This window comes from Oryzias latipes, chromosome 8, assembly GCF_002234675.1.
Source record: "Oryzias latipes chromosome 8, ASM223467v1".
Classification (NCBI taxonomy): domain Eukaryota; kingdom Metazoa; phylum Chordata; class Actinopteri; order Beloniformes; family Adrianichthyidae; genus Oryzias; species Oryzias latipes.
In genome coordinates, this window is record NC_019866.2 from 13,612,286 (window position 1) to 13,632,934 (window position 20,649).

Sequence of the window (20,649 nt, forward strand, 5' to 3'; positions counted from 1 at the left end):
ATATCCTTCACATTGTGTACTTGAACATATAAAAGTGATGATCACCTATTTCATTCAATTTTGAGTGTTTTAATCAACCTTGTTACACCTGTGGTGTTCCCGGTCAAAAGTGACCGTCATAGGAAATGAATGGGTATCCAGAGTAAATTCATTCAACATACAGAAAACATCCCCATACACACTGCCCCAGCTCACACACACACTCTCTCTCACACACACACACACACACACACACTCTCACACACCCACACACACCCACCCACCCCCACACACACACACACACACACAATTTCTTTTGTGGGTACACATGTCTTTCTGCTTATGTGCCGATCCTCTCACGTGAACCAACTTCCTAATGATACAATGTATCATATGTTTACACAGACTAGACAGGTGTCTTTTATGTGAACCCATTTCTTTCCCACGCTTCTGTACCTATCACACGTGAACCACACCTTCCAGACTAATCAATGTATCATTTTTACACAACCCCATACTATATATAGCTCGATGTTTGCCTTGCATTCCTTTTACTCTGAGCACAATGAGTAGACGACTGAAGCGTTTTTCTGTGGAAGAGGTTCTGGTCCAGGTTCTTGGGCATGATGAAGAGGGCACTGAAATTGAACCAGAGATAGAGGAGGATGTCTCGGAATTGGAAGACATCACAGATTTTGAACCAGACTCTGAGGAGACTGACCAGTCAACAGATGGAGAGGGAAAGGCACCTGAAGAACAGGCACCTGAGGAAACATTTCAGTCCAAAAGTGGACACTTGCTCTGGTCATCATCCCCCCAGGACCGAGGAGGTAGAGCGAGAGTGGAAAACATCATAAAGATGACACCAGGACCAACGCGTTATGCAGCATCTCGTGTGGATGACATCAAGTCCAGCTTCCAACTCTATTTACCAGAGTCCATTGAGGGAATTATACTTGAGATGACAAATCTGGAGGGGAAGCGTGTGTTTGGGGACACCTGGAGAGAAATCGACCTGGTAGACCTCCAAGCCTACATAGGTCTGTTGATTTTAGCTGGAGTGTTGCCAGAAAAGGAAGCGTTGTGGCCTCTGTGCCCCTAGAGACATCAAAACGAGCCTGACATGCTGCAAATGTAATCCTTATGTTTGCAAGGCCCACTCTGACCTGAGTGTCACATGCCACTCATGTGCATGAATACACACACAAACACACACACACACATACCCACACACACCCTGTTGAGTTTGGTGTTTGGTTTTCCATTTATTTTTTGTATTATATGTTCATTTTGTAGTTCATTTTCAGTGCCCAATTGTATTTTCACTGATGTTATTTAATGTTTACATCTACAAATTGTCGTTAGACACTACTTTTAAATGTTGTTCTCAACTAAAGAATGTTGAATAAAAAAATTGGTGGTGAAATTTTTTTTGTGTGCTAATTTAAGACCAGTTAAAACAGACCGGTCAATTTTGACCGGGAACACTAAAGTAGGGGGCTGAATGCGAACACGACCGGAGGGTTAAAGGCCTACCCCATGCAGGGCACAACTGCACCCTTTCATTAGTGTTTCTTATTTTTATGTTTTATTCTTCTGTCAGTCTGCAGAAACTCTGCTGGAAGAGAAGCTGAGAAGGCACACAAAGAAAGAATAGCTGTGCGTGTGTGCATGCAAACGCCTGTGGGTGTTTTTGTGCACACGCCCACTTTGAAATGCACACATACACACACACACACTTGCTACAATCACAGGGAATTGAGTTAAAACTGCTGCGTAACTGCAGTCTTCCTCACATCCCGCTTCTATCCTCCCCAAGAACCCCTCGTTTATTTTTAGAGACAGAGATGAGAGAAAGCAACTGCTTTGTGTGCTGTCAAAGACGGAGCCAGTGAATCCAGGGAGAAAGGGGGGTGGGGGTGGGGGGGTGGAAGTGGGGATACAGAGGGTAAAACTCAGGAGATGGAGAAGAGTCAAAGAGAAGACGAGACACTGGGATGTGGTGGGAAGGAAGGAGATAAGGAACAAAAGATCAAGTGGAGAAAACGTGCAAAGCAGATTTAAAATAAGGAGAAAGAGGCAGAACTGCAGTGACAAAGGAAAAATAAGACGCATGATATAAGAGAAAAATTAAATTAAAGACACACTCCAATGAAAATGATGTTTTTTGTTGTTTTTAACATGTTCTTTTGACATGTTGACATAAATAAAGAAAGTTAAGCTTTACATTGCATTTATGAGTACTTCTTAATTAGGTCTGCACAATAAATCGCAAATTTATCATCACGCTGTGCAATATGCATATTGCAAAAGTCGGCAAAAATTGCAATAAATGGCAACCTTACATGTGTTAAAAAAATCTTATGCCAGCTTGAATTTTTAATGAATCAATAAATCCCTTTATGTATTTGAGCGATTGGATGGTCCTTTACATCATTGACCAATCAGATGGAGCCCTATTATGATGCCCCAATTGAATTCTATGACTTCATGTTCTTTGTGATTTCATGTTTATTATAAATTTACTGGAGGAAGCTAATTCAGACGCCTATAGTTGTAGTATTGGACTATATAAGTAAAATTGATTTGAATTGAATAGATGCTCCCCTCCTATGTAGACAAGTGCCACTTGGAGTGTAATTTAGGTTATGTTGAGCCTTTTTTTTCAATTAAACTGTTACAGTGAAATGGAAATTATGTTTTTGGTTGTTTTGCTATTTGTTCATATATCCCAAGTTATATCATCATCGCAATATTGATCACTAATATTTCAAATTGCGAGTTTTCCTCATATCTTGCAGACCTAATTTTAATTCAAAGCATTGTGAATCAGTAGCATAAAAAAACAAAAAAATGCCATTTGAAAAAGCTTGTATGTGTATTTTCAAAGCTTCAACAAAAGGACACAAGCACCATGCTCTGCTTTATTCTGATGCATCCACTTGCAGTCAAACAATCCGTGATTGTTTTTACTCGTCCGAGCTGGCGTCTGTCTGAAAACTGTTCAATACTGTTCGCTGTTTTTGTTTCACCAGTATTGTTAGCTTGTGGTTGTGAGGGGCTGTAAGCTAGGGACAGAGCATGCATCCAAAGGGGGAGTGGTGGTGGGCTCACTCTGCACCAACAATCACAACTCAGAGGAAAACGACAGATTTTTTTAAATTTAGGCTAAAAGCGGCATGTTTGTTTGTTTTCCCTTTCGGCTTTTCCCATCAGGGGTCGCCACAGCGAACGAGTCGCATGGTAAACTTGGCAATGTTTTACGCCGGATGCCCTTCCTGACGCAACCCTCTCAAAGCAACCGGGCTTGGGACCGGCACAGAGGTAGAGAAGCGAACAGGGAGCAGCCCGGAGTCGAACCCTGGTTCCACGGATGGAAGGCGCCGCAAACCAGCACGAGCTAAACCGGCTCCCAGGCTAAAAGTGGCATAATCATGACAAAAAAAACCCCACTGATTACACTTTGAAAACACATCAAAAGAAGATGAAGTGGGACTTTAAAGCGACCTGATTTTGTTATGTTTACCCTCATTGCCTCTTTGGAAGATATTTTTTGTGCTGAATAAAGAAAATTAATTTCTATGGCAGCCCCCCCCCCTCTATCAGGAACCCGCTTCGTCAGCTTCTGAGGAGCCTGGCCAATGTTAAAAGCCAGCTCGGTGTTGTCTGTCGCCAGGCTAAATGTTTATACCTCTGCTAAAAAACTGCACGGCCCCGATGCTCCTCTCCCACTCTCCTCTGTCTGAATGCCATCTGTCATTATAATATTTCTTTCTATTGATTTGTCGGGAGTGAGAGGGGAGTGAGAAAAACGATTACGCCAACACACTCTGTTGACACCATAGTACTATATGCCAGTCTAAATAATTGAAGGCAATATTCCAAAACAATCACCAGCAATGTTGGTTTAAAGCAATAAGTGCAAAAAAGAAGTGATGAAGATGTCTCTCATAAAAACACCCTGAAATCCATCATAAAAAGTGAGAAACTGATTGTCAATTTTCCTGCATAACTGCGTTTTAATTTCTAAAATCAACCATACATATGGGTTCTACCTCTCCAGGGAAATTTTAATTTTTAGTGTACACTAAAATCACAGAATGAAACTATTTTTTTTCTCACGGATATGTCACACATTTAGCATATTTTCCATGTATAAAATGTCGATCTTTCATGATACATGTGTGATATATTCACGTGTTTGTCATTCGTCGATGTGCACAGATGTCCTTAAAGTGTTTCGTCCGACGGGTCTTTTGGGAATTCGGTTTTGAGCTGTAAGAAATTTTTCAGTTGAGACTTCTGCAGTTTATGAGTATGTAAATTATGCAATCGATGCACAAATCACTAATTACATATAAACAGTGAACTAGTCATGCACATCTCATGTTCTACATCGATTTAGGTGTTTTTTGGTGATTTATTTGTACTTCTTCTGTTGTTTTAACATGGTTTATTTGTGATACATCTGTTAAGATTTCACGAAAAGACAGCAACTTTTCTCACTTTTTTCATGTATATTTGTATCAAAATCTAATGACTCGGAATTGGATCTTAGACAAAAAATTCTGAATGTGACATCCCTAGTCAAAACCATACTTAATGCTTACTCAGCTAAAACTTTTCTAAAGGCATCACTAAAAGGAAAAGCTCCCCTTTTATCTCCCAGCAGTTGTGTTTCTAACAGCTTTTACTGCTTCATGTTCATTTTGATTATTTATTAAAACAAGGTTTGTCAGAAGATTTGTTCTTCCTATATGAGCTAACATGACAGAGGATGTCTCATGTGACTAATGTTTGCTCAAATGTCTCCTGTCCTGCATCAACAGAACTACACAACACAAAAGCGGCATAAACAGACGGCAAAGAGAATCCTTTATCTTCAAAAGCAGTTTATGATTTAAAAGGTGTTCAGCCTTTTTGTGGAGGCTTGGAGTGTGACTGTCTGCAACTAAAAATGCCTGTCACAACAATTAAATCCCACAAATATTATGAAAAAGTTGAACAAAACCATCTGCTGCTGCTTTATAGAACTAGATAGAGGATAGATCTCCACCTTCTCAAGCTCATACAAGGAAACATGGTGGAGAAGACAGTAGAGATATAAATTTGTTCGGTTTAAACTGCTAAATTTGTAAAAAATCACAACATCTCCACTGAAAAACACCTAGAAAGCACTAAGCAGATGTCCAAACCACTGAGAAAGTAACAAAAGAACAAAAGCCAATCAAAAACAATCAACACTGTACCTGGTTATGATGCTCGATGCCCATGCTGATAGTGTTTATGAGAATAGCGATCATTATCCCCCTGTTGAAGTACTTGCTCTCCACAATGCCCCAAAGTTTTTTCCTCACGCTGGCCCAGAGATCTCTGCAGCAACCAAAGCATGTCCTCCTCGGCTTCTTTTCTCTGTCTCCCGTCTCCTCCAGGTGGTTTTCCCCTTTGTCAGTTTCGTTAACGGCATCGTCTTCATTTTCTTCGTCATTAGCCGAGTCCCCCACATCCCGCTTGCCTTCCTTCAGCGACAATGCGCACACGGGGCAGTCCTCGGGGTTCTGTGGGACAGACAGACTGATGGAGTTGGCCTGTGAGCGGTGGTCCAGCTTGCTGTGGTGCTGACATTTAGGTGCTACAGGGACACAATAATAGCAACATGTTTACCATACATGGTCTCAATATTTGAACATGATACATGTCTGATAGAGGTTTTGTACATTATCTTGGAAAAAACAATATTTTGAATTCTTTAAAGCTCACACACACAAAGGCAACATGTGTGTGTAAGAGAGCTGCCAAACGTTGCATAAAAATTAACTATTCAGATGCTTGTTTTTTTCCTCAAAAGGGCCTCCTACTCACATCTTGGGTGCTTCAAGTGATGTTGATCTCCATTCACCTTCCCCCCAATCCGCCTGTTCCCCCTGCCTCCGCCAGCTGGAGGGGTCTTGCCCCTCAGTGTGTAGTAGAGAGCTGCTGATCTCCTCTTAGCTTTGCGGAGAACATGGCAAACCAGTTGAAAGAGCTCCTCGTAGCAATCTCCTGGCTCTGCCATGCTAGCCAGGGTGGAGGAGGAGAGGCACTGCGCCCTTTGTTCCTGCATTAGCTGGTGTTCCCGCTGTTTGGTCTCAGAGAACTGGGTAGCGATAACCACCAGGCACAGGTTGATCATGAAAAATGAGCCAATCTGGATGAAAAAAGGGGGGAAAAGGGTTGTCATTTTATGAACGCAACGCTTTTTGGGGGGCTAAGGGCTGTAGATTCGACAATATGAACTAAAATTGAATTCCATACCCAAGCAATATGACAGAAGGGTAAATTCTACATACATAAATAGTCAATACACCTTGCTTTTATAACAGAACGTTCTGCATTAAAAAAATAGAAATAGGGACAACAGACTTGCAACACTCGTTCCTACATCAAGCTCGCATACTAGCTGACTCCAGTATTGTGAGCCAACCCGCCTGTACAAATGTTGCACACATGCTAAAGGTCTTAAAGGGCTGGCCTCTTCCCAAAGTAAGGCTGACTGTCACAGACAGACTGAGCCAACACATGCGGAAAATACAGTTCAGAGCTTTCTTTTTTTATTCGCTGACTTGACTGACTAGTTCTGTGGAAAAAAGGGTCTTCTGAACATTGTAACGTCTCCAAGATAAGCTCAGCAGTAAGCGTCAGCATTATCGAACAGCCACCACAGAATTCTTGGACACTTAGAAAGAACTCCAATTTCACTCTAGAATTACTCTAAAAGTGCTTGAAACCTCGGATAAGCAGGATGGAGAACGGATCAGAGATTCTTAGCACCTTGAATGAAGGATCTTACTTTTACACAAAAAATCTTTACCTTTTCTTGGATTTAATTTGGTACATTCCCACTTTAACATTGTGTTTGGGTAAAGTGGTGGGTTTAGTTGGTTTTAAATGCTTTTCTGCACAAAACCAGACTTGGACCATTAAACATTGACTTAAGGGTTACTTCCTAAATGCCAATGGTTTAAGAGATTATACAACCCTCATGATGAGGTTGGAGTATTCTTATTCACATGAATGCCTTTCCTGTTTGACCTCACTTTTAGTCAAATACATAAAAGTTCCCTTACTTATTATATGAATGAGATGAAACAGAGTTTCCATTTGTTTGATATGTATTACCCCCAAAGTTAAGACAATAAAAAGATGGCACCAAATAATAAAAACTGACTATTTCAATAGCAGGTATTTCCACAATTTGCTTCAATGACAGCTTGACACTACCAGTTGTGAAACAAACACGTTGTTTACGACATCCACTGAGTTTTTCACAATATCCCTAGCTTAATGTGAGTGATTTCAAACAAGATGCTAACAAATTTAAGGGCTTTATACAAAAATAAAGAAACCTATACTGTGTTGGTACTGAGAAAAAAAAATTCTGGTCATTCTGGAACTGATGCATACAGATTACTAAATTTATTTTTTCACATGTGAAATTCCTTTTTATTGTTAGTCATACTGAATTATGAATGTGCATATGATGGGTAGAAACAAAATCATTAGCTTAATTGTGAGTGGTACATGTAGACTGATTGTTTGGTTTGCAGTCATGGGAATCACTGGGGCTCCTCAAGTGGCTTTTATTGGAGCACTCTGTGTTTGGCATACAGAAGACTGATTAGATCAATAGTCCAACCTTTAGACTTTCATCATCTGATCAAAGATTCTGGGAAAAGTGAAAGCGAGAGTGAATGCAAGTCAGAAATATTTGCAGAGAACCAGAAAGAGGGAGCATGGATGGGAGGTGGGGAAAGGAGGAGAGGTGCCCATCTGTGGCCTGTGGGTCAAAGCAGGTCTGCAGGTGTGTGAAGCTTTGATTTCCCTCCAGGCTTGCATCTGTGCGAGTAGCTATTCTGTGATACTGATCAGTAGACAGCTTTACGCATAATTAGGTAGGGCAGCCCAATGTCACACATTCAGATGATCACTGCATTATGCATGGATGCAAACAAACACACACGCATGTGGGGACATATTCGTACACACACACATATTTACATGGTGAGCCTGATTGCAAAGACAGGCTTTGGTGTCATCTAAGTTGCATTTATGTCTATTCATATTTTCTAAACACGCTGGAAACTTTTGCTAGCTCATTCTTATTAGCTGTCAAAGATGAATGGCCATCGAAGGGGCTTTTGTATCTTACAAATGTAGGACCACTCACATTTCCTCTTGGTTTGGTTTTGGTGGATTACAATTCAATGTTTTTGCTTTAGCACAAAGGTGCAAAACTGCCATGACGTTCAGAGGACACAGTCATATAATTGTCAGTTATAAAAGAATAGAATTAAAAGGGTTGAATTTGATTAAAAACTAAAATCTTGGAAATATGTTGGGAAGTCACACAGCTGTTTAAAGATAAGGATGTGCAAAATGAGCTGTTAGGAAAGGACCTAGCAAGCTCAGGGTGGCAACTCAGTGTCTGCTGACATCACCTTTACTAAAAATGTACAAAAATCCCCAAATAAACCAAAATAGTTACTATCTAATAAAAAATTAAAACGGTGTATGGATCTGTGCCACATAGGACTGAGTTATTCTTTTGTGGAAAAGTCTTTGTCTGCAAGAAAACATTTGAAATAGAATCTTGGCCGAAAACAAGGACATTTTAACAAAGTACCTCCTTCTCAGCCTGTTACCTTTACAGTACTGAGCAGAGCTCTAGCTTCCTTACCCCTCAGGCTCCTACCTATTGCTCCCATTGTGGGGGCATTTGAAGTTTAAGTGTTCTTTTTTTTTTTTTTTTAAGGAGGCTGGCTATACCTCCGCTGGTAGGATGGATGATCAGTGTTGCACTGTGGCACGGACAAGAAACGCACATTTTTTTTCACTACGTTTACATTTAAATGTAAATATTGAGTTTTTGTTTTTCCATGACTTTTTAAAGTTATAAAAACAATGTCATGTATTTAATGAGCGCTGGCAGCTACACGCTAACATAGATGACTGGCGACTTCTGATGACATCATCAACCGGTAGTAACATGCAAGATAAAAGAACGTAGCCAGAAAGGCCTGCGGTTGATGAAGCAAAAAGATTTGGGGAAGTCCTACTGCTGTTTAAAGGAGAAGATGAGCTAGTAAAAAAAGAAATCATGTTCAGAGTGACGACTCTGCCTCCCAATCACTGCCTAGCATTCTGTTGACATCATGTTTACCAAAAATGTACCAAAAGAAAAATTAAAAAGGATCAGATGTTACCAAAACATCTGTTTTTTAGGAAGGAGGCTGTCATTTCGATGGCTTAGAACTAGTATTAATCATTTGTAACCCAAAAGAAACTATTTTGCTGTGCAGGTGTTGAAAAAACAGAGAACTAGAATGATTGAATTCTGTACCGAACAGAGTAATACAACTCCCTGCCCTTCACATATTGACTCTGGACAGTCTTTCACGGCACTATCAGCTTTCTCAAAGCAATCTCCACTTTAAATCACTGTATTTGAGAAGTCGGTTGGCCACAGAGAGAAGGAACCTGCTGACCACAATGCAGCTGAGCAGGATGTTGGGAACATGTCCTCAACCACCAGGATTCCTTTATGTGGCATCAGACACAAAAATGAGCTTTTAAATTCACAAATGTACTCATCATTCTCACTTTTTCCTAGCCTCCCTTTTTTATTTGCGGTTTTCATTATTAAAGGGCAATTGATGCAGTACTAAATCACTGTTTGCTTTGATTCTTATTCAGTATTGATAAAAGCAATACTTACAATGATGAGTAATATGAAGTAGATGAAGTTGTAGAAAGAGTGAGCGTCCATCACATAATACATAATTTCCACCCAGCCCTCCAGAGTGATCACCTGTCAGGGAAGATTGATGGTTAGAATAGTTCATCTTCGACTGTTATCTGCTCTGGCACAGACGGCACATACCTGGAAAATGACTATCCAGGCATAAACAATGTTGTCAAAATTGATGGCTCCTTTGTGCGGGTTAGTGTTGCCAGTGTGGCACCGGGTGTAATACTGGTTCCAATTGATGCACAGACCTAACGCTTCACCAGCACCACTGCCATTGTTCAGGGGCTCGGGACTCAAACCCAGAGCCTGCCTGTGCAGAGCGTCCTCTTTATCCAGGCAGCATATTCGACCTCCTTCGCGCCTCGTTGGCACGTCAGAGCATGACATGATACCATTATCAGAGGCCAAGGAGCAGATGAAGGGGCGCTCATCATTCTCTTCTGGCTGATAGTACGGAGTTGGCAGGGTCATCCCTGAAGGGCTGCGGGGGAAGACGAGGTCAAGAAAAGTTGATTTTAGAGACTAATATAGAGAAGTAAAATAATGTTCTTGCTTTGATGTTTCTGTATAGCAAAACAGGGAAATGAATGAACTATTAAAGGCTATTTAAAAATGAATACATTAAATTGCAGAAATGCAAATAATCCTAGTAAAGACACAAGTTTGTTTACATTCCATGGGTAGTATATCATTTTTCCTAAACATAGTGTTAGGAGTGGCACTTGAGAGTATTGGGACACATATATACAAATATATTTTGAAAATGTTTCTTAACCTAACAAAGCACTTCTGTGAAGTTTCACATAAATCTGAAAGTAGCTGTATGTGTAAAAATCAATGTTAAATATTTATTACATAAAATGAAAAAATAAGACAATAAGAATATAATAAAAATAAATTTTAAGATAAGTAAAAAGTGGTTTAGTATAAAATAATAACCCACTTCTAAACAATATAAAATAATAATATAATAAAAAGTATATAATACAATAAATTAATAATAGAATTTAAAAAATAAGAAAATGCTTTACAATAAGATTCTTTAATAAAATAGTTTTAAAACTACAGCAATCATTAGTAATGTTGTATTAAGCTGCTTATACAGACATTAATTACCATAATTAAAAAAAGAATTATAATAAAATAAAACATTTTTCTGGTAAGAGGTTGCCTTAAATCTTTTTTTAAACACAGGAGAGAAAAAAAGAGAGAAGAGAAGAGCGTTTCCAAAAGATGCAGCATGTGTGCACAACTAAAATGCCACAACTGGGAGGAAGCAATACACAGACAAGGCACGGGGAGAGTAAGGATACAACATTTTATATGAAAACAAGGCAGAAGAAGGACAGAAAATGGGGGCAAACACTTTCTAATACACCATACAATATGACGTGTCAGAAACCAGTGGAGGTGGAGCCCAAATGCAAGGGATTGGGCTAGTTGCTGGAACTTAAAGCTTTATGAAAATAAACTTCAACAGGAACAAATAAATGATCCAATTAAAAAGAAAATATGCCAAAACACTTGATCTGACAAGGATGAACTGGAAAGCAGACACTTAAATACACTGAAGATAAATAACTTCAATGAAAACAGCTGTGAATATTTAAAAACCTGAACCTGATGTGACAGAAACAAAACATGACAAAAAGGAAGAAAACAAAGCGTAAAAGCAAACAACACAAACAGCACAATTCTAAAACCAAGAACACAAAACTATGTCAATAAGTATATTGATCGTTATTTAAGCATTATCAATTGTTTCTCCTGACATATTCCTAAATTATTTTGCTTGTAATTTATTTTCAAGAATTGAAATTCATTTTTAGTTACTTTAATAATAACAAATCTTAACGAAAAAGTTTCAAACAAGTTATTATTTTAACAATTATAAATTTATATTAAAAAGGATTTGCGGTATAACTGAACCTTGAGAACAAATGTGATTGTGTGTGAGCTCCTTTCAAGAGTTCAGGAATCAATAATTGCTCCTTATTTTATGCAGGTTTTGTCGTCTGGAAGTCAGACAGCTCTGGGACGGGTCTCACTGCCTTGTTGAACACATGGACCTCATTTAACAAGAAGTGTGACAGCCAGAGATAATCATAGGACATCAACCTTCTCAGCTGCACGGCGTTCAGAGATGTAGGATTTTAATGAGTGCCAAGAAGTTATCCAAAGAAGAGCTCTGCAATGAGCATTTCCATATTCTTCATGTTTGAATGTCTTTCATGCACATGGATGCCGCTGGGGCAGCCTTTTGAGGACGCTTTTTACGAATATGTGAAATATATGTGTAACTTTTTCCACAAAATCTGAGAAACAAAGTAGTGGAAGGAGTAGTTACATAAAAAAAATACAGGAAAAGCTGCAAAAATAAATCCTAAATATTAAAGCGGCAGAAATTAAGACGCAAATGTAAGAATCACAACAAATAAGGTCTCAGAAAGTTGAAATTCCAAAACTCAACCAAGAGTAATGTGCGTTAGTGAGTGATGGTGTGGGTCAAAAGAAATGCAAAACCCCTGCAGCCCTATTACTGAACACACATTCAGGGTCACCAGTGTTTTTATTGTGCGGATTCTTCCTTTTTTCATTTATGCAGCATTTAAAGCGCTAACATATTTAGCCATATTTAGAAAATAAAAGATAAAAACAAAAAACTGCCCGATATTCATCTTACAGATGCTCTTTTTATATTAACATGACATTTTTGGAGCAAAACTCACCAAATATGTGTGAATAGGACGATATTGTAGCAAGATTGGATCTTCAAAAAGATACAAGCGGACAGAGTATTGGTACACGAATAAAGGTTGTTGCTTATCTGTGGGTGACTTGGCACAGCCCAGCATGGCACAGCAGAAGCTGGCATCACACTGAGCAAACACCTGCCATGGAGAGCAGCACGGAGAGGGAGGATCAAGGTAAGAATGAGGAGGGCAGACAAGCAGCGCCGCTTCAAATGCAGAGTTTGCAGGTTTCATACTTTCTGTTAAAATGTTTTGGGGTTAATCGGCAGGGGTAAAAACAATTTTTCTAGGCTATTTTTTGTGGTGGTTGTTTTTTATTTTTTTATTTCACGATTTTGCTATTTGTTTCAGACATTTAAAATGTCTGAAACAAATTATTTATGCGATAGATTGCTCAAGATCTAATAATATATATATTTTTAAACAACATTTGAGTGTTTTATGTGTTTCTGGAATATGTTACATGCTAGAAAAGACTGAGGTTGCATTTCAAACTGGCCTAGATAAAATAATAATAATAAAATAAATCATAATTCATGCAATTTGGAACACAGACTTTTATTCTGCGGGCAGCATCAATGCAGTCAGGTTTAATAAGATTTTGAACAATGATCAACAACAAAGTCTTATTCAATCTTTACATTACTTGACAGACTTATTGATCAATACCAGACGCATCCTTTTATTGAGGCATCTGATTGGCCAATATTTACCTTGAATAACTTTAAATAAAGAACTTCTTTCATGAAAAAAAAAAGATAAGCAAAAACATGTTTAAAAAGGTATCAGAGCAACAGATATTATTCTAACAAATAGAATGACTCAGTAATAGCTGTTTATTTCTTTATAGTCTAGTGGGATATTGGCTTCTTGCAGGTAGGGGGTAATTCCTATTTGGAATGCCATGGGGGAGGGGTCACTCAGTCCAGCTGTTTTATACAGTCAATGGAATGACCATGGCAGTTATTTGACTGCTAGGAACTTATTTGGAGTGAATTGAAAATATCTTAGAGTATTTGGGAGAATAGGTAAAAACACATCAGGACACTAACTTACATCAATGATAATTGAGTGTTCTGTCACCAAAACAGTAAACCTAATTTATTTTATTTTATTGGAATCTTCATTTTATCTACTTGTAATTTTTGTCTCTCTTGGGTTTAAATCAAAGCTATAACAAGCTTTTAGCTTCAGAGAGCATAAACAAGACAAAAAGACAAAGTAGTAGGAGAAAAAACATGGCGAACAGTGAAATATGACACCCCCTGTATACAGCATGGAGTCAGCTCAATTATTATGGTCATTTAAGGTAGTAATACTCTGATCTCTATTGTGTTTTGAAATTTTCATGTTAAAGTTAAAGTAAAACAAGCCCATGTGACAAACCACTACATACATTTTGTGAAATTTTGATGTTTCATAACACATGCATGATATACATAATTCATACATGTGTCTTGCGTTGGTCATTCGTTGATGCTCACAAATGTCTGTCAAGGGTTTCGGCCAACGGGTCTTTAGGTGAATTCGGTTTTGAGCTGCTCTAGATTTTTGGCGGGTTGATAATTATGCAATTTATGGGTATTTAACATAGTTTAAATATAATTATAATGTAAATTTTATGTGATCGTGCATAATTTTTTTTAGATGCACACGCAAACTTGTGGCTTTCCACAACCGTTCCACGTATGTCAAAGAGATTTTTCACGCATGTAGCACCGCTGAATAACTTTTATACCATATACATGGCACACATAACACGTTCAAATTATGTAATTGACACACTAATTATCAATGAATTGCATTTAAACAGCGCAGGTTCATGGCCTATGTTTATTTATGTGTTCTTTGCGTAGTTTATTCATACTTCTTCCGTGGTTTTAACATGATTCATTTGTGACACATCTGTTAATATTTCACGTAAAGGCCACACATTTTCTCACTTTTTTATGCAAAATGTACATAGTGGCTGTATGACATGGCTTTTAGAATAAAATATACACACATTTAGGAAAAATCAGTGTCCTATCGATCCATAGGCAATTTTTTAACCAATTTATGACTGTCTCTGGAGTTTTATTGTTAGATTTATGTTTTCCTCAAAGGATCCTAAGAGTTATAATGAACGTTGTGTAAGGTTAGAAGGCAGGAGTGGGGAAATCTACCATTTACTTTCTTGTTTGTTTTCTTGTGCTGATAAAAAATCTATGACAAGGTTTAGACATCATGACAAGCTCAACCCCTAACAATCTCCATTTTTGGTTTGTTTCATTGTTTTTTAAACTCTGAAATGTAAAAAGTACGTGACTGATTGAATGAAATATTTCACACTAGTTGGTTTGAAGGCATAAGTGTGCATGTGTGAACACTATCTGTATTGTGTACATGTTGACATGTGGACATTTTTGCAGCTAGCAGGTGTGTTTATAACATTTGAGTGTGTGTGGACAGGCCCCGCCCTTTGAGATTTGTATTACATCTGAACCTCACTGTAATGCCGTAATGATAAAGATCCAGTAGCTTGTTGCTTTATGCTGCTTCATGGTTTTACCCCCCGCCCCCTCCTATGATCAACCTCCTATCCCCCCCCTAACATCCCTCTCTCTTCTTCCCTCCTTTCCTTTTCCATCCGGTCCAACACAAAAGATTTTCAAATACGATTAAAATGAATAAAGTTTGGCCTCGATTACAAAAGGAGTTTATTCAGACATACCTCTGGTTTGTCTGAAGATTAATAACCCCTGTTATTATAGTAAAATATGTCCAACACAAGAGGCCGCCAGCTCTCATCTGTCTGCCCAGCTGTTGGACAGGACATATTTATAAAAAAATATATACATATATATGAAATGTAAAAAGTAAGCATGTAAAGTATTCTGTATGAAATCTAAAGGGGAAATCAAATACTTCGCTCTATTAGAACAATACACATCCATAATAACCCTTCAAAGATGTTTTTATTTAGTGTAGGAGCCTCGGAAAACCAACTCGCAGCCTTCTAATCAAGTACCCAGACCTCTTGAGCATCAAATGTAAGATTTAAAAAAAATGTTTTATTTGGACAGTTTTTAGGAAAGCTGGTCTGAAATAATAAAGCTGACAAAATTTAAAGAGACACATTTCAACTTTTAATATAAAAAATAATTGTAGGACTAAAAATAAAACCCAAGATGTGAAGCTGGTGATATATAAACCTTCTGGTGTGTTTAAGTGAGGCACAAATCAGGGCTTGCTGGTGGACATATGTCCCCTTTTATGTGGTTATTAGATCTGCCATTAGGGCCGGCTGCGTCAGCACAAACAAAAATATCACAGGAAAAATCACAGGAAGGTGCTGGGGAATATGTGTGGCTTATTTACATATCGCAACACACAAATACACATCACAGATGTCTTTCAAGTGAGCTGATGCAAGCATAAAACGGAAACTGAGAGAATGTAATAAAACCCCATTGAACACCAGTGAATGCATGTCACGCGGACAGACGCAGCAGCTGATCCTGTAATGTAGGGTCATAAATATGGACACTGCTGGATACTGGAGGCCTGCTTGCAATATGGGAAAAACAGCTGTTACAGTTGTAGCTTATAGCCCAGATGGAAAAAAAAAAAATCGTGTAGAATGGCAGATCGGTGACAGAAGTGTTAGTTTTTTACTCACAGGGTAAAGTTCTCCTTGGGGTAACAACGGTTCCTCAGAAGCCCCGCCCACAGCTGCACACCGATGATGCCGAAAATGAAGAAAACAAAAAAGCAGAGCAGCAGCACATTGCCCAGCATGGGTAGAGTATCCAGCAACAGATTCACCAGGATCCGCATACCTGTGGATTTTAGGACACCTTTCAGTCAGAGCTCTTGGTAAATCAACAACAAACACCAAAAATTACCTTTATGGTGAAAAGTACAGTAAAAGATTCTTGTTGCCAGACCTTAAAATGAAATTCATGCAAGATGTTTTTGTATGATTCACCAGCTGACAGGAAATGGGAAGTGCACAACTCCTGAGAAAATACGTGAAAAAAAACTGGAACATGCTGAATCTCTTGAGGGATCTCGGGTCTGTCTTCCATGACAGATAGTTTTAGCTCAATCACAGATAATTTGATGGTTTCAGAGAGCGGACATCAACCTCAGGCTCCCTCCACAAACACAGACCTGGGCCCTGAAAGACCCTCTGTCAGCTGATGAGTTCGACATCCTTTAAAAGTTGTTAGATCAACTTCAGTTTTGAGCTATCGACTTGCTGGAAGACACAGTTGCAATGTGAAGCTAGATCAGTAGGAGAACTTTATTTTTATTCTTTTTCAGTGATCCCAAAAATCTAGTCAAGCCTCTAACGTCATCTTCTCATAGGTATCCAAAACCATAAGCTGTAGTCATAAATGTTTCAGTGTCCAGATTTTAATATGCAACAATTTGAATAAATAAATGCTCAGAAATGCATTAAGAACTGCCACGAGAACATGCTAAAAACACCATTTTCATCGGAGTGGGTCTTTAAGCACACAGAGACAGAGCAGATGAGAAGAATAACATCTCTTGAAGAAAGATCTGGCAGTTTAAAGTTACTGTGGCAGTGACACAGATGTGTAATCAGACTGCAAGGGGTCGCGTTTCTAAACAAATGGTGCCTAATTGCAGAAACACAATTGAGCTCTGACAAAAAAGCCATGACCCCCTATTCCCTCGCTGTGATGCCACATTGAGAGTGTGATTACTGGGAAATAATGACAGCTGATTGGAATAATGATGGAGCAGGGATGACACCTGAAAGAGGTGTTTTACTGTAGTGCCAGTAAGAGTATGACTAAAAAAGTGTGAACATGTCATCTTTTTTTGTGTGTGCGATCCTTAAGAGCATTGACATTACTGATCTACTCAACAGTTGGTTAATGTGTCACAACTGCTAACAGAACGAGCAGCAGATATGAAGAAGTGATGAAGTTCAAAGCTGCTGCTCACCTGCCTCAGACACACAATAATGCCTACAGTAGAAAGAGTAGAAACACAGTGTAACCCTTGCGCATCCTAGGCACGTTAACATTGGGAGTGGGGTCATCTAGACCCCACAAGTGTGTTAAAACTTTTTTCTTCAATGATTTGTAATCTTCACTGATGTCCATGGATTACATGAAATCCTTTGCACCTTTATCCACCTTTGTCATGGTAGGGAGAACACGTCAACGTAAGAATCGGGTCATCTGGACCCCCTAGGATAGCACAAGGGTTAAAGACCCACTCCAATGAAATTTGGGATTTTGGTGTTTTTAACATGTTCTTGTGCCATTTTTCTAATGATTAAGGACATGTATTAAGAATATGAAGCTTAAAACGACATTTCTGAGTATGTCTTTATTCAAATTGTTGCAAATCAGGAGCAGATGAAAAATACTTTTGAAATAAAAGCTTGTAGCTGTAGCTACAACCGATGGGCCACAAGCTGCCTGCTCCGCTCCATTTCGATGCATCCACTTCCAGAGAAATAGATCCATGACCGTCTTCGTTTTCCTCGTCTGAGCTGGTATCTGGCTCAAAACAGTACAGCTTGATTGCTCCAATATTGCTCAAAAATCTTGGTTGCACTGATAATGTTAATTTGGGGTTGTGAGGGCAGTAACATTGACTTAAAACAGCTTACTTACGGCTCCAACCATGTCAGTCTCCATTGGAGCCAGATAAGGTTAGGAAGCAGTGATTGGTCTGAGTTGGGGGTGTGTGTTGGCAAAATCTTGCTATATGATATGTATCATAATACAATTCAAGTGTCATTCGTTCTAATCTGGGGCCCACTTCAAAGTACCACAAGCCGCATTCTAATATGGTACTGGCAGCAACTAAGTACATCTCTCATAACAACAAAAACTGTGAGGCTGACTGAACATTTAGCAATCAACACAAGCTGATTCTCATGGGATCTTGTTTGTTTTTTTTATATATTTTTTTACTTATCCTGTCAATTAGATCTTGTTGTTTAGGTGCGGGATAGAACTGCTCAAAGAGGCTCAGTGTACTCTGCTTCCAACTAGCAGTTGGGGGTTTAAGTGGAAAGCAGGAGTCAGATGCTTAAGGACGCTCATAAATAATTAAATAAATATTTTAAATTGATACAAGTATTGCCAAATGAAATATCGCGATACATCGCCAAAATGATTTTCCATTACACCCTTAGTCTGAGTCAGCATTTCTATGGCAACTACTGTCACTAGTCAGGAGTAAGCTTGTTGTTAGCCCAAACCCCTTCCGGTGAAAGTCTATAGCAGGGGTCGGGAACCTTTTTGGCCAAGAGAGCCACAAATGCCACATATTTTGAAATGTAATTTCGAAAGAGCCATACAATAATGTAGTGTCCCTTTCCCACACTGAGGCACGGAGACTTAACCTCTTTTAAAGTTCTTTATTCCGATTACTGTAGACCGCAACAAACGCCGTACAATTAATTCAGCAACTCCTGAATCTCTCCCGCCGACACGAGAGCGCTTCTCCCAACTTTATATTCCCCCCTCCCGCTCCAGCCCTCCCATTTCCCTTATTCGGCCCATAGCTGAACCCCATTGGTCCAAACTACCTAACAACAGGCTGAGCGACAGAACTGAGGGCCAATCAGATCTCTGCTTGACGCGTTCAATGAACTCCAGAACTTTTAACGCGGCCCAACAGCCACCCAACTCAGTCCGCGACAATTTGTTTAAAACTAAATATACAAGTGAATGTGTGCATTTGATTTAATTTCAACATTTTTAAAGTACAATAAGTCTGTGGATTCTTTTTAATAATATTGTTATTCTGTTGCTAATAAATGATGAGTATTTCTCGTGGTAGTTTTGCTGATGGTCTAGTCTGGTTGATAAGTGGTGAGTTTCTGCTTCGTTCAGGCGTTGAGACTTTAAACGTGATCTTAGGTCTGAATGTTCTGTAGATGTGAGACAGACTGCTCACATGCAGACGGGGAGCCAGACACACACTCACACGCCGCAGTGAGTGACGGGAAGCGGGTTTTACGTTTTTACAATCCCTGCGCGATTCACCTGCTGCCTGTCCCCACAACCCCTCACCCCCACCCTCTGCTTTCTTCCTCACACATCCCGTCCTCGCATCTGCGCGCACTTTCTCAGAGACGGGAGCGCGTAGTTTTAGGCACGGCAATTCACAGGTTTCCAGCTGGTACAAACTCTGTGAAATAATAGATAATAGTAACTGATAGCGCTGGCGCAGATTTCTCTCTCTAAGCACTGCTACTACTGCGCGCCTCTGGCATCGCATCGCGCCCGAGAAGGACTGGTCTAATGAAAAAAAAAATACTATAATTAAAGATTTGTCTGCGAGCCACATGTGACCATCAAAAGAGCCATATATGGCTCGCGAGCCATGGGTTCCCGACCCCTGGTCTATAGGATTTGGGTTTTTGGAGCCAGAGGGTACTTCCTAGTTGGAACGCAAGGGGGGAGGGGTCACTCGGTACAGTTTTCTTTTAAAGTTAATGGGGATGTAAACTAGTAGGAGAGTGTGTAAACAGATGGATTATGGGAAATGAGGGCAGGGTTACTCCACTCTAAAAGTCCCACCCACAACTCAGAGGCAAATTTCTAATGAATTTGTGCCGCTCTGCAGAAACGTCCTAGAAAATGACACAGTTTTCTTTTTTAATCCTGGCTAAAAACTGCATAACTTGGAGTGCTTTTACAATAGTTTGAAAGATGATTGGAGTGGGACATGAGTTGTCATAAACTTGAGCTTTTTTTATCATAATCAACAAGTGGCATAGATTAACAAACTTTCTCAGAATTTTCCTCTCTCGGCCTTCTTGACAGAAATGTTTTCCAACTGCTGCAAATTTTTAGAGGGATTTAAGTCTTTGCTCTTTGCAGATGGTGTAGTTCTTTTTGGCTTCATTAAGCCATGACCCTGGCACACGCTGCAGGGTTTTGCAGAAAACTATCAAGAGGCAGGAATGAAAAATACAGAGTCTAAATCTCCTTAAGGCTGCGGTTTGTTCACAGGCAACTGAAGGATGGAGCACAAGATTTAAAGCAGTGTAATTTAGACTTTGCACCGGTGAGATGTGGTAAGGGAGAGTCCAGATAAGAAGCAAAGCTTCGGTTTAGCCTCCCACATTCACCTACAACTATAAGC

The 20,649-nt window shown here is 39.3% G+C and overlaps 1 protein-coding gene across 1 annotated transcript in view; it reads right to left on the reverse strand.

Annotated features, from left to right (window-relative positions):
- LOC101169039 (voltage-dependent T-type calcium channel subunit alpha-1I) overlaps positions 1–20,649 on the reverse strand; it is a 115,564-nt gene that overhangs the window by 77,041 nt on the left and 17,874 nt on the right. Inside the window, exons 4-8 of the mRNA XM_023957619.1 lie at positions 16,181–16,340; positions 9,899–10,247; positions 9,734–9,826; positions 5,842–6,166; positions 5,229–5,611 (exon numbers count right to left, since the gene is read on the reverse strand). Coding sequence (XP_023813387.1) covers positions 5,229–5,611; positions 5,842–6,166; positions 9,734–9,826; positions 9,899–10,247; positions 16,181–16,340 — 1,310 coding nt within the window. The remainder of the gene's footprint in view (positions 1–5,228; positions 5,612–5,841; positions 6,167–9,733; positions 9,827–9,898; positions 10,248–16,180; positions 16,341–20,649) is intronic.